We start from the raw sequence: 15,489 nt of genomic DNA on the forward strand, positions 1-15,489 counted from the left end.
GACAGGTGTAGGCACAGTTTCTGTATTTCTCTCTCTTTCTATTACTTCCTGACCAAATACGCCTGCATGTGTTCCAGGCATCCTGGTCAGTAAGTAACGGCTGCTTGGTGGCGAGGCTGGACTCCCATTAAGTGGAGCAGAAGAACGCCCACTCGCTCCATTTTCCTCTCAGCAGTACTCTCAGATTCACAGAGTAATTAACAATAATTACCCTACTGGCTTTGCCAAATGGCCACTTGCTTTGCAGCAACACACAAACACAGACACTTATGGCCATAACACACAGAAACTCGGTAACCATGTCAGCTATGGCTGAACATCTGCAGAGTTAGGCAGTAGCATTGTGAATGCCATAGACCATAGGACATACATACATACATACATACATACATACATACATACATAACTATGTGGTCATCCCATCCTAATACTTTTATGTGGGTTTGGACTGGGGCCTTTTTTCTTGCTTTGGGTTTGTCCCCTTAGTTCCAATTATACAATGATATTTTAGACAATTTTTTGTGTGCAAGTTTTTGGAAACCGTTGAATCATCTTGCCGGATGACGTTGCAACCTTTTTGCTGGACACCCTGCATTGTTTTGCCAGAGATAAGGTGGCACCCATGTTTGAATCCAGGCCAGCAGCACAGCTGTGGCTGGTAGTCAAGTCTGGCTGAATGCAGCCTAAGGGTTTGGTGTGGAAGAACTTGACTGGCCCTTTCCAGCAGAGAAGAGGATGTAATGGCACATCAGCGCTTTAACACCTGTGGAGTAAGATGTACAGTATAACAATCAGATACAGAATGGAAGTGCACATAATTTAGTCTAGCCCCCATAATTTAGTCAGCCCACCAGCTCTCAAAGGGGTTTGAGACCAGAGTTTGTTGCAGTATTTGCCAGCAGGCATAACCAAATTAAAATATATGCAGAGAAAAGCTACATAATAGATATTGTCATTGTTACACACCTTTGATTTCTACTCCTTCATTCTGACTTGGCCAGCAGCAAATGTTTGACATTTCCAAGTAAGGCTAAGCTACCAGCAGACTCAGTGAAATAAACAGACACAGAAACTCAGTGCCTTTACACTTGCATTTAACACTTTCAAATAAGCACATGAACACATACATGAACACATACAGTACATGCACTAACACAATGGAATTACACCTGTGTGGGTGCATACATGTGTTGTTGAAAGGAGAGAGTGTGTACTTATTTGAGCCTGAACATTTAGAGCAGTGGTAACATCCAGAGGGCAGTGTTAATCTTTCCAGTTCCTTCGGTCATCATCTTTTCCCGTGTCAAGACCACAGTAGAGAGCACAAAGTGTCTGGTGGTTGGATCTGCTGTTTTTGTTCCATCTTTAAACCTGTTCCTACAAACACCCACATGTGAAAATGGTGTACACAGAAACAAACGCTGCTATTTGATTTCCTGTTGTTGTTTTTTCTGTAAGGAATCTTTATTGCTCTCTAACTTCAATAGCCATTGTACACACACTACAGAGATGTTAAAGGTTTGGGTACATGCAAACTGTACAGATTAGGCTTTATACATTATCATATTTTTTCCCTTGTTTCGTTTTTGCGAAATCTCTTTTCCTCCGTTTTTGTGTCCTCCTGTCCCCCACATTTCTATCCCTGTGTGACTGGACTTAAAAGGCCAGCTTGAGGGATGACAACCGTCGCTCACTTCAGAGGACTAAGACAGTAGGGGAAGATCGGGAATGGAGGGAGATGAAAGCGAAAATTGTAGATGAGGTAGAGCAGGAAGAGAGTAGTTTTTAAAGATTTATTAAAGGATTGACAGCTTCAGTGTCAGTCAAAAAAAGCAGAACAACACAGACATGTTTTTCTTCACATCCACACACGAGAACCTCCGTTTCAAAATGCGAAAGATTACCCGATTCATCAGTGAGAAATGTTTGAATTGCTAGTACTTTGAGATTACAGTCTCTACGAATGTGATACAAGTGAGGCAAATTACTTTAAATTCCTCAAAGTTCTTAAATGCATTTATTTATTTATGGTAATAATAACTACCACATTGAGTTGTATTGAACACATGCACAGTTTTGCACTGGTGAAATGACGGTGCTAAATGCTTTTTGAATATGTTAAAAAAATGCACTGAGGAGGCATTTCCATCAACCTCAACAGACTTTTTCTGCAGTTTAATGAGAGAAATCAAATACATTTGTTAAAATCTCTAAAGACATTAATGATATCTGGCAATTGTACTCAGAAACTATTTTTTATGTCTAAGTTAAGTGTTTTAGCTTGGCAAAGTGGCTGCATTTTCAGGTAAAAGGACAAAGCTGGGAATATTTAAACACTTTTGTTATTGTCAACGAATCCTCAAAACAGACCAAAACTATCAGTGCGTTAGTCTGTCCTTCACCTCTTTCGAGCTTCCGAAGCGCATTTATTTTGACTGAAGGTGCAAATCTTTAAAAACAGGTCACTACTTTTGTTTTTTAAAGGCTATGTAATTCCCTAATACAGCTGGGCCCTGTAATTTATTTGTAAATGAAACTCAAACAGGAGTAAATTGTACTTTTGTTAGGGACTATTTTTCAGCATTTTTGTGTCAGATTGATTTGGTGTGCTAGTGAGAATTTACTGCTGCATGTGAGATTGACTTAAAATAAACTACAGTGCCCATATTCATTGTAATGAAGAACCATGTTACCTAGTGCAATTGTCTCATTGAAGTGTTGTAATAGTTTTTGGAAACCAATTAAGGTCTTGGCTACACTTAATAGATTAATTTATGGTTGGTATTGGTGTTTTTGTACAATTTGTTTACTAAAAGAAAAATATAGAATAGCCTTAGATTAGTCTTTTAAGGCCATTGTAGTGGTTATAATTAAGCACACTGCAGTTATGGTTAAGGAAGAATAATTTAATACGATGTCCTCACAAGTGATGCAAATAAGTGTGTTTGTGTGTGTGCCAGAGAATGCCATCTCATCCTGCTCTTAATCCTTCCCAGATTGAGGCCAGTGGGGCTAGTGGATGATCTCAGTATGTTTACAACCTCAGTCTGACCCTGGGAAATGCTGAGATTGGCTGGTGCTATCTCATTGGTTCTTTTTCCCAGACATATCTGTGCATAGGGATCTGATTGGCCCAGAGGACTTAGATGAAGTCAAAGTGTTAAATATCTCTATAAGAAGCTGGCTGAGGGACTCAAGAATCAGCTTGCTGTTTTCACATTGTTCCCGAGGTGGGTCCACAAAGGGGTTGGCGTTGGGACAGAGGTGGGGGCTGGGGGGGTGCGGTTGTTGTAGTAACTCCCAGCTGTTCTTACAGACCCCCAGCATCATGTGGGAGGGTTGCCATGGGAATGGCAGGTTGTAGCGTAGGTGTGTTGTTGTGGTAACAGTATGTATACGCGAGGCTGCCGTTCACTCAGTGTTGACTGGTGAGTCAGAGTGAGAGGACTTGGCAACGCCAGGTCCTTGAATAGCAGAATTAGACTTTTGTGATCCTTGTTTAATAAATTTTTTTTTTTATTTGGTCTTGTCTTTTTCAGAAAAAACATGTAATTGTATAACAAAGCCCTTTAACAAAGGGCTTGGCAGTTAAATTCGTTATCACAATTCTGATATCAATATATATTACAACATGGCAATTGTACAGTATGCAAAGTCACGTATAAAAATAAACTGATTAATTACCTTGATTCTACTGACACTAAATCATAATCAACATTTTACAAATTCATATCTGTAAAACTTCACTTCACTTACCAATCTATTTTTTTATATAACACTCGTTCGTAGAACAATAACACATCATAACATAAAAATGTGATTCCACCGAAAGTTAATAAATGAAAGATATTGAGGAATTATCCCCCAGCATACCTGCAACCATTGCCTAAACCTGAAATAATTAAAGCATCTGTATATAAACACTAATACAGTCCTATTAAGACTCACATGCTAGTCATTTTATCATAGCAGAATAGATTTTCCCCTGACTACCATTTAGTCAGGGGCAGTCTGTTAAGTCTGTTTATCAAGCTCTCAAAGTAATGGTGGATTTGAGGGCATATTCAGTTAGACGTTGTCAGTATTTTCAAGATTGCTTCAAACTTATTGCAGGAAACTTGTTTTTTCTTGTCTGGACTTACTGTATCTCATTATAGTGCCACTGTGTCTGACCCCCCCTGATTACTCACTTTATTTTCCTGCCACTTCTGGTTTATCGCTGTGTCTTTCTTTGAGTGTCTTGTTAAACTCCAATAACCAGATGTCAAGCGTCTTCTCTCTGCCTCCTCTATCTTTTTTCTCTGAACTCTCTATCGTTGTGTGTGTGTCCCCCCACAGATTGTTGTAAAATGTAGAGTACTTGCATCAAATTATGAGGAACAAAGCTTCTTTCTTGCATTTATGTTTAGTCATAGCAGGTGACTTGAGGAGAAACACAGACCTCAAACGTGCTTGTGGTCTTCACAATGACAATCCCTTAAGAGCCTGAATAGCCAAACATCTTGACAAAGCACTTCCATTTTCTGGTTTCTAAGAAGGGCTCAGAGTCGCCACATGGCAACATTATTCGCTCAATTCATTTGATCCCAGCCTAGCTTCGATGGTTCACTGTTGCCCATTGTAAACACTGACGTATTGTATATTCTCTGTTTCTTATGTATTGTCTATATGTGCGGGTACACATGTGTTAGTGCATGTGTGGTTAAGCCATCAATAAGCAAGCAATGCGGCCTCAGCCAGAGAGGTAATGCATTACATAAATGATAGGGAGGAAAACAGGATAGCATCCATGTGCAGCCATACACAGCTGGAGAGCTAACACTCAACCAAGCCAACACATACTGGAACTTTTTTTTTATTACGACCTTAAGACCGTTCTTCCTTTTATAAATGCATGAAGTTTTAGAATCTTTTGTCCGGGGCGATTTATCGGTCTCTCTCTTTCTCACTTCCGCACACTGTTCAAACACAGCGGCGCCTTGGTACATCCAAAAATACTCCCTTAGCTCCATTTAAAAGCTATACATGTTTATTTCTGTCGATGTGTCGAGTTTTTCCAGCCTGCTTTCTGAAATTATCACATCTTGATGTCTCTGTTGCTTACCTGCTCTTGACTGTCCCCCCCCCTCTCATCTCCATGGTTCTCAACCATCTGGCTTGAAGTCTGTTCTCTGTTCTTGGTTGTTTTGTAGATTTGTTTTGATTTGTAGATTTGTTTTCAGCAATTTTAACTTGCTGCTTATATATTTAGTATGTGTTTAAGAAAATGTTGGAAAAGTTTAATGAGAGGGAGTGCGGCTGTAAGATGCAGTGTGGAGCTGTTATGTTTGCTATAGCAAAACCAAGTGGGATATAATCAGTTTTAAAGAAGTGCCGGAGGGGTCCCTGCAGGCATCTGGCTGTGTGAGATAGAGAAAATGCCATCAATGCACGATGGCATGTGAAAGTCATGTATGGATGAGGAAATAGAGGGCAATCACCTCAGAACAAAAGCTTGGTTGCATTAACACCTTTTATTTACACTGGGGAATAAATCAGATTTTGAACCACTTGCAGCAGAAAGCCTGCTTATTTTCACTTTCATAGTAATAGGCGTAAACAAAAATAGTCTTGCTTGCTTTGTTATGGGCAGTCCGCATCACATGGTATTTCAGATTTTTATAGACAGGTAAAGGATTCATGTTATTTAAGGGACCAGATAACCCTTTCATAAAATGAGTAACCTTCACTTGCCCCGACATCCCAAATAGCCACCAAATGACTCCTGACTCCGATTGCTAATTTTCTCTCTTCTTCTTTATTTTTGCAGTCATCGCTGATTCGTTGACGGTAGTAGCTCCAGCCCAGACTCTGTCCAAGGTTGAAGGCGACACACTACAACTTACCTGCGAGGTGTCTCGGACCACACTGCAGCACACTCACTTATCAGTGGGTTGGTACCTGCGGTCCCCAGAGGACGCGGCCGCACCCCCTCAGGAGCTGGTCACCTTGTCAAGGGACTTTGTTCTGCGCTCTGGGGGACCGTACCGGCAGAGGATGGCGGCAGGGGACCTCAGGCTGGATAAAACCAGCGCTACGTCCTACAGGCTGACCATTCATAAGCTGCAGCCGGTGGACCAGGGCCTGCTTTACTGCCAGGCTGCTGAGTGGATTCAAGACACGGACGAAAGCTGGTTTGCCATGACCCGCAAGCAGAGCGACAAGACTCAGCTCCGCATTCAGCCCACTGGTGAGTAAAGGGAAGAGATTCTGAGACAAAAAAGGGAGGGCGAGAGAGGGTAAAGATGCTGCTCTATTCTTAGGTCCCCCGTGTCCTTTTGACAGACGCACATGCAGGCATATGGGCTGGCTTCCTCTGATTGCTGATCAGTATCTCACACTAAGCTCATTAGCGTACTAAAAAGGGCTTAACTAAACCTCCACAGACTCCCCACTTTTGTATTTGTGTCTGTTTGACGGGCAACATTACAAGCACATCCAAGAATAATTTAACAAGCTCCAAACAGTGTGGGTGATTGACAGGGGGAGACCTATGGCTTCCACATACACAATTTCCCAGGCAACAAGTGACCCAGAGATCAGAAGCCAAAAATGTGTTTTTCAATCACTCCTTGCCAACAATTACACCATTCTTGTTTTTGCTTGAGCATTAGTGGGAGAACCGTGCTGGTTTAGTGCGGTTGCCAACTCTGAAGAAGGAGATTGTCTAATGGAAAGAAGGAAGGGAATTACCAGCCGGGGGGAGGGAGGGGTAGCGGGGAGACATTGAGTTGAGTAAGTAACAAGGGGTGCATGATGAAAGTAAGTGAGAGAAAGAACGAGTTTGTTAGGGTGGTTGATGGAGGAGTAGGCCTCATTTGATAATCATCTAATAAGCCGTCAACCTCAAGACTTGGTGGATCAGAAACAAAGACGACTTTACGACTCCTCACGTGTACTCATAACCTCCCACCCGACTTGGCCTCATCACACCCCCTGCTCTGTATTCCGCACACATAAAGAATCTCTTTGTATGCTTCCAAGAAAGGGCCACGGAGATGGGTGATAAACTGCTTTGACATTAGCTCAATTACCAAGGCAGCACGGAGTGGCGAGTGTCTCATGCCAGTATATCACTTCAAAGTGGGATCGTTTTGTCTTTCTCCATTAAGCATCAGATCCGCTCTGGACCAATACAACTTGATGGTGCCCCAGATAGTGCTGGGTGGATGAGAAGGAGAGTGGAAACTCGGATGTAAAGCAGGTTTGTCAGATGAGTTTCTGCTACTTCAGGGAGGAGACAAAAGGCACAAAGAGCTCCCCTCTCAGCACCCTTCGTCACTCTCTGTCTTCTCTGTAATCTATAATGGATGGAGGTGTTGTTACGTGACAAAGAGAATACAGCAGAGTTGTGTTGCGGTGTGCAGCTCTGGGTGTGAGTGCTCCAACTTGTGTGTGGATTCATTTTAATTTCTTCTTGCATACTCACTTACTGCATTATGCGGGCACAACTTAGATACTTTTGGGCAGAACCCGTGTATTTGATGTCAATGTGCATATTTGACAGGCGGAGAGAGAAATTTAGAAAGTAGAGGGAGCAGCTCCTCCATTAGCTTCCTATTATAAAAGATGGAGTGGATCTCAAGACAGCCCCATCACTGGCTAATCACCTACAGACAGCATCAGAGAGAGGAGCAACGGACAGAATCCTAATGTCCCTTTCGCTCTTGGTTTTTACCATCTTTCTCTTTTCTCTCACCCCCTCCCTTGTTCACCTCGCTCACATCACCTCTCGTTTTCTGCAGTCATGTCTCATCACTGCATTTTTTCTCCTCCCTCAGACTTTCTCCATCACCCACTTTCTCCTTTCCCCTTATTCTACTCACACTTAGTTGTCTAATTAGCTGTAAACACTAACACATGCTGGACCTGCGAGGCTGTTTTTTTTTTTTTAATCCCTCTGCATCATCCCAGCTGAACTCTTCCTGTAAAAATGGTCTTAATAGAGCTCCAGGCTGAGTGGTGACCAATTCTTGTCAAAGCAGGTCAAGACCCTTTTAGCTTTGCTCCCCTGCTTTCACAATTAATCCCATTCATATGTCATAACACAATGTCTTCATTGTTATAGGTGCAGCAAGGAATCTGTGGGCTTTTCGCTTCTCCCCTATGCCATTATGTGCATGTATATGTGCACTACTGCTGCAAGTAATGCTTATTTTCATCATCCAAAGATATTCAATTTACAGTGATTTAAAAACAGAAAAATAAAGATGTATTAATTATTGTAATGTTTATTGATTGATGATTGTTTCAGCACAAGTTACACATGCCTTCCTGCACTACTGTGATTTATACTGTATGCTGCTTGTCTTTTAATAAAAGAGGTTCAGCATTCCAGTTCACAAGTCTGTATGTTACTATAAATGTGTGTATATACATTTTTAGTATGTGTGTGCATTCAATATGTGCGTGTATGTGTAAACAATATCCCTCTCCATTATAAGGTTCCCCTGCATTTTTAGTATGTGTGTGCATTCAATATGTGCGTGTATGTGTAAACAATATCCCTCTCCATTATAAGGTTCCCCTGCATAACAAGCTCTATAACAACGGCAGGCTTTTAACTTTTCCACATGAGTGTGTTTCTCAGGAAGACTGTTTAAAGTCTTTGTAATTACAGCTCGGGCTACCACCTTACTGAGAGGCGAAGCAGCAGTCTCCGATACACACCGTGCTCATCATCTGGAAATTAATACGGCGAATAGAACTGTACTCAACAAGCACAATCGCTCATGCACAGACAACAAGCGCAATGTGGCCAAGTGGAAGAGCTAGTACTAGCAGTGTTTACTTTGTCTGTTCCGTCTTAGACTGTGCAGGAGGAGGAAAGCGCCTGATTCTGTTTCAGACTGCTGAAGAGAACTTTAATTATATGTTGTTTTTTTATTGCAGAGGTGAAACCAAGGGGGGAGAGAGCGCATAGCTCTCTGAAAGATCAGCGTTTTACTGGAGTGATGCACTGTGTGACCTCAAGCCTCTAGTTTATATTCACTCCCTTTATCCCACTCTCTCTCTCGCCCTCTCTCTCTCTCTCTCTCTCTCTCTCTCTCTCTCTCTCACACTAACTGATGTTATTTTATTGCCCCCACCTATCCCTGACCACCTTTACCCCCACCTCTACTACCCACTACCCCCTCAATCTTCTCACTTTCTCTTTCAGCATGCTGATTTAGACTGTGGATATTAGGACAAGGCAGCAGTGTTGTGCATTTCAATTGGAGCCCACTTTTAGACATCAGTCTTGTTTTAAACATCAGAGAAAAGTTGTTTGGGAATGTAACAAATATCCCCTTCTTGAAAAGATCTCCCCCACACCTACGCTTTTTCCATTCTGCTTCTTTGTTTAAAATCTAGTGCTGTATTCAAGGGTTTTGTAGATTTACTGGTATTGAATACAACTCTTATCTTACTAAGCCACAATGATGTGCAGCATTCGAAAGGGGATTTTATTTTTGTATATCGAAGTTATTTCGCTGAGTTTTCTCCCATAAGTTTTTTTGCAGCCACCTGACCACATTTCTGAATGTTCTGCTTAATTTCACTTTAACCTTGATTGTTCCCTCTGTTTTCCCCCATCTTTTTCACTCAGATCGTGACTTCAGCATCCAGGTGAGCACGGAGCGACGGTCCTTCACGGCCGGTGAGCCGCTGGAGCTTCGCTGCACCATTGAGGCCCAGAATGTCCCAGAGCGCTTCTTCTCGGTGTCGTGGGTCTTCAGCAGCTCACCGGTGGCCGTGGTGGGCCCCAGTGCCGTGCCTGTCCTGGGCCCCGATTATGTCGACCGTGAGGCGGCTGGCCACATGACAGTACGTAAAGAGAGCGCCAACGTGCACCTTCTCAAACTGCAACACCTACACCCTGAAGATGCTGGGAAATACATCTGTCGCGTGACAGAGCGGGAGAAGACACCCACGGGAGACTTCATCGACCGCAGCAAGAGGTCCCGCAATGTCCAGATCACAGTCCAGCCGCTCAGTGAGTAATACTCTGTTCACGAGGCCACTGGCTTAGTTGTTCTGTCCTTAGTTGTCAATTACACTAAGAACGATGAGCTTCTCATAATAACAGTTTTATCTTCATGTAGGCAGTATGGAGTGTTATGCTGTGCTCCTCTCCAGCCTCTCTCCCTATTTCTCTCTCTCTGTTTCCCCCTTTCTCTTTCCCAAGGTGGCCTATAACAGATAGCTGCACAGACTCTATTGTTAACTGGGAGTTGGAGGGGAAAGGATAATGCTACTCTTGTTCCTGATGTATTTTCTGTTCTGAGTGGATTGCTAAGGGATGGTTATGCAGCATTATGGTCCTTCCCATTTCCTTGGCTTAGATGGGAGGGGTGGGGGGAGGCACTATAGTAGGATAATGGAGAGCAGAAGAGTCCGGACTCAAGGAGGCTGAGCTAACAGCCATGAAATTAAAGCGTGGAGAAAGAAAAGAAGCAGAGAAAGGCGCCTAGCTCTCCAGGGCCCTCTAAGTGGTTCCCCAGGCAAAACTAATGTGTTCTGCTGGGGCAGACCTCTTCTGCCAGGTTAAGCAGGGCTGGCCAGTGGGGTTGTGTCAGGCTTGCAGCTGATCGATGCAAATTTACAGTCAATCCAGTCAAATGTTTCTTCATCTCAAAGGCAGCAGGAAAACGCCCCTCCACCAGTTTGGGTCAATTGCTTCATTCCCTCTTCTTACTATACTGTACATCCATGTCTCTTTGGACTGAAACAGTGTGTGGAGCCAGCTGCTACCAGCATAATAAAACATAATAATAACCACAGTAGTATCTCCTCTCAAGCAGCCAGCGCTATCTTATTCTGACCGCTTTGCACCCCCTGCTATATCAGGTCGGAACAATGGCCCCGAGCCTGCAGCAGTCTCCAGGGAACCTCTCAGTATGGGAGGTTTTGTTTTTCCAACAAAAGACCTTAATGCCCTATAAAATATGTTTATTGGGTTTACACAGGATAATTGCCATGGTTATTGGAGGAGAACTTCCATGAAATACAGCAGAAGTGGTCAGGCAGGCATGTACAAACTGTTCTCTCATGCCTGCTTTCTCACACACATGCAATTTCAAAAATTGCAAAATTCAATTTCACTGTAATTAGGGGTATTTGGTGAGAGTTGGTAATATGGTGCGACAGGGGTTAAAGTTGATGAGTCAGAGGCAGGCAGAAGTGACAGCATAGGAAAAGCAGAGGTAAACACTTATGACAAATCAGGGTTGATGGATTAGTTTACCTTTCCAATGACCAAGGGAGAGAGAACTTACATGCCACACTGAATCTCTGCCATACAGATAGAAAGGACGAGTGCAAAAAAGAGAGGGGATATACTGTTATAGAGAGGAAATGTATTCTGCGGTTCAAAAAACAGAAGAAAAAGCTGGTATGGGGAAATGTGAAAAATAAAAGAATAAAGTTCTAAAAAGCTGGAAAAGGGAAAGTTAAAGAAAGACAAAGATTTCCAGAAACCAGACAATTTTATAGGAAGGAGGATATATGTATCTACTTGTATAACTAAAAAAAGTGATGGAATACAATGTTCTTAGCTGTGGAAAAAAATCTCAAGCAGTTTAAATAAAAGCCAGGAAGGAAGTGGAAAAGGATGAAGGCTTTTCCCTTTGTTCATTTGAGTGTGATAGAAGTAAGAAAGCAGTTTATTCCATATTCCCAGAGAGCTGATGCTTATTAGGAGGGCTGGCGAGCTGAGAGGGCAGCAGCAGAGCTTGGCCTAAGGGGGAGAAAAAAGAAAAAAAAGTCACCTTAAAGGGATGGTTCGGAGTAATTCACCTAGGGTCCTTTGCACCATGACCTCGAGCCAAACACCCCCCCAGAAGCTTTTTTCACCTGGGTCGAACATTGGGAGAGTTAGCTAGAGTAGCGTTATCAGCTGAATAGCTTAGCGCAGAGGCTAATGGACCCACGTTTGTACACCAGAAGTTTATGTAAATAACACTTGCCTGCTGGCTTCTGCTCTCTGCTGTTGTTGTTGCTGCTGTAAGACGAGTGCTTAGGGCCGTCTACAAATTACAACACCGAAAAGAGATGCAACAAAAATATTTATTAATTTAACTTTTTTTTTTAAAGTAAGTGCTGTAGTATAACTAGCAGGAGACAAGTAATAATTGAGGTAAGTTTGGAGACATTACCTTATTTAATCATTGAATTAATAAATATTTTTGTTGTAACTCTTCTTGTTGTGTAATTTGATAAAACGCGCCTAAATCATCTCGTCCAAGAGTAGTAGCAGCAGCAACAGAGAGCAGAAGAGAGCAGGCAAGTGTTCATAAACTTCTGGTGTACTTACAAACTTTCCAATCCATCATTTTATGAGAGCATAACCTATTTGTACTACTTGTAGACGTTTGGTATCATTTCGGGCATTATTAGTGGGGTAATTTACGAGATACAAACGTGGGTCCATTAGCCCCTGCGCTAAGCTATTCAGCTGATAACGCTACTCTAGCTAACTCTCCCAATGTTCGACCCAGGTGAAAAAAGCTTCTGGGGGGGTGTTTGGCTCGAGGTCATGGTGCAAAGGACCCTAGGGTGAATTACTGCGAACCATCACTTTAAGCCACATCCCCAAGAAACTGAAGCACAGGCCCTGCACAGCTAAGAGAGCTTTTGGGTCAACCAGAGCGTCATGATGTTTGATGAACGTTGAAGTGTTGAGAAAGAGAGAGAAAAACAGAGAATACTTAAGACTTTTATCCTCCTCCTCCTCTTTCTGAAGTGCCGCTGAGCCCTGTGATCTGTGCCTTCGTTTCTGTGCCCGTGTGGACTTGGTCAACAAGCCACACAGGGTTCCGAAAGAGAATCTCAACCCACACAAACTCACCAGGGCCTCAGCTCTGGCTGTCACTCTGATGTGCCCGAGGCCAGTTCAAACCACACTATGGTCCTCTCACTTGCATGCACACAGTCAAGCATCCAAACACACATGCACAGCACTTGCACAGGACTGTGTGATACTGTCCTCTGGGGAGCAGGCTCAGCAGTTTGTTTTATTGCCCCTGGCCTCCTGTGCCCTGTTGTTTTAACACAGAAAGTGGAATTCTTGTTGTCTCTGGGATTCAGCGTGAGGAGTTGAGATTTTAAGGAACTCCTTTCATGTGCCCCATCTCTACACATGCTGACTTACATGTCTCTCTCTCTCTCTCTTTTGTCTTGTTCACAGAGAGCAACATCACAGTGTTATTGTTTAGCAACTCGTCGGAGGTCCTAGAGGGCGATGTGATCCAGTTGATCTGCTCGATCCACTCCACTACTGGCCCCCTGTCTGTTGTCTGGCAGTGGACAGACAAGCAGGCGACTGGACCAGCCCTGGAGGTGGCTTCCGTCGATCGGGATGGCACTGTATGGCACAGCCCCTCTTACAGAGAGCGCTCCAGCTACGGGGAGATACGTGTGGAGAAAGTACGAGCCGACACATTCTCTCTGTCCCTGTATAATGCCTTACCTGGGGATGAGGGCCAGTACCGCTGCACAGCCACTGAGTGGCTTCAGACCGGCACTGAACCAGAGCTAAACTGGGAGAAGATAGGAGAGAAGTCAACCAGCAAGACAGTCACCGTCAAGACTGTTGGTAAGTTACTGCAACCTATTATAACCTCAATATAGTTTATATTCCGATCCTGCCAAGTCAGTAAGGCACACTGTGGGGAGGGGGTGCTGTGGGGTCTGCAGCCCCCTGCTGGCCAGAATGAAACACAGTGGAAATATAATTTTACTTTCTAAATTATTTCTGATAAATAATTTCAACAGTTTCTGTTCAAGAGCTTGTGGATTCGTTATTTTGTTGTGGTTTAAGTGTAAACAATCTGGTAAATTTGAATGATAAACATATGTATGTATGATTTTCTAATCAAGTATCCTACATACTAAACATAACTCTGCAGAAAATAACATAAAATAGCACATTGTTTCATTTTAAATAGTCCAAAACCAACAACAAAAAATGGGCTATATGGATAAAAGGGACAGAGTATCCAGTAGTGATCAGGCTGCATATGTTATCTGTACATTGCAAACTACACAGCTCTCATGCTGTGTTAGTAAGTTGTAATCCACCTGTACATGCTAAGTCTGTATGTTCAAGTTTAGCAGCAGCTGAGTTTGTTACAGGTTTAAATATCCTTGAGCATATCGACCATACTGCTTATCCTGCTCTACTATTATTTCCAGGCAAGGTTAAATTTTAACTACAGAAATGTACTACACCTGTAAGCTGCTTATTCTACACATTAATATGTGTGTGTAAGTAAAATGTAGAGTCCAGGGCAGCCTCCCTATTGAAAATACCATTTGCACACATGGTAAGGCATGTAAACCCTCTTACACACATGCGCTCCAAATCAAAAAGGGGCACATGGTTTGTGGTTTGCTAAAGACTGATCAATGGCGCAGGCAGAACATGCAGTCCACATAGAGGAATACACCATGGTTTATTCATGCACCGCTCAGGGGAAAGAGCTATTTTGTCACACACACACATACACTCTCACACCACCTGCCACACCTCAAGAGCAGTGCTTTTGTGACACCCATCATAGATGCACACACAAACACACTCACACACCCATATGGATTAGCCAGAGTTATTAGAATGGAAATGCAGCGGCAATGTGTTTCACAGTCTGTGGGTCTCCTCTGTCAGTGCTGAGTTAAGCTGAACATCCTCCGTACAGCCTGAGGAAGCCACTGGAGCGGAGCAGTAAGGAGCTGGCAGACCAGTAGGACTGTGCTCAATACATACACACACACACACACACACACACACACACACACACACACACACACACACACACACACACAACCAACGGATTAACTCCCTGCAGCAGCACACAGCCGTGCTGCAGAGAAGAGATGTCAGTTTTTAAGTGGCCATTTGTTAAGTTCGGGCCACAACAGAAACATTAGTTTGAGGAACAAGGGACACATTATGCAAATCATGGAATAGAAGTCTGAAGCTGCTCATCTCTCTTCTATTACACTCTACGACATCTCCTCTCCTTCTCCTCTATGCTTGTTGATCAAAGGCTTTTTTAAATGTGCGCTGTTGTGTGACGGTCAGTGTGTTTTACTTCATCTCAGATTTTGGTCCTCGTTTTTCTCACTATAGCTTCCAATTTCAGTTTTATTGGACCTAAACCTGCCGTCCAGATAGATAACTTTTTCCCTGTGTACAGCTTTTTTCTCCTCTAGTTTTGTTCCTTACTTCTTTAGTCCTTCACTTAATGAATAAAAGCAAAAAAACTTGTGCCCCAGTTTCCTTCTGATCTCAGATTGTGCTTCACACTGACCTGTCCTATGAGTGCACTGTTCCATAGGCTGAAACTCAAGATATTATATATGGTCACTGTACCTTCATTTAAATCATAGCCATATGGACTCCCTGTGCTCGCTGACAAGACCTAAAGGGGATGGGAGAGGGATGTCCTCTGGGTGCCTTGTGTTGTT

The 15,489-nt window shown here is 43.0% G+C and overlaps 1 protein-coding gene across 1 annotated transcript in view; it reads left to right on the forward strand.

Moving 5' to 3' along the window:
* igsf3 (immunoglobulin superfamily, member 3) overlaps positions 1-15,489 on the forward strand; it is a 71,260-nt gene that overhangs the window by 34,419 nt on the left and 21,352 nt on the right. Inside the window, exons 3-5 of the mRNA XM_039817708.1 lie at positions 5,810-6,229; positions 9,629-10,015; positions 13,208-13,615. Of these exons, the coding sequence (XP_039673642.1) occupies positions 5,810-6,229; positions 9,629-10,015; positions 13,208-13,615 (1,215 nt within the window). The remainder of the gene's footprint in view (positions 1-5,809; positions 6,230-9,628; positions 10,016-13,207; positions 13,616-15,489) is intronic.

This window comes from Perca fluviatilis, chromosome 12 (assembly GCF_010015445.1).
Source record: "Perca fluviatilis chromosome 12, GENO_Pfluv_1.0, whole genome shotgun sequence".
Lineage (NCBI taxonomy): Eukaryota > Metazoa > Chordata > Actinopteri > Perciformes > Percidae > Perca > Perca fluviatilis.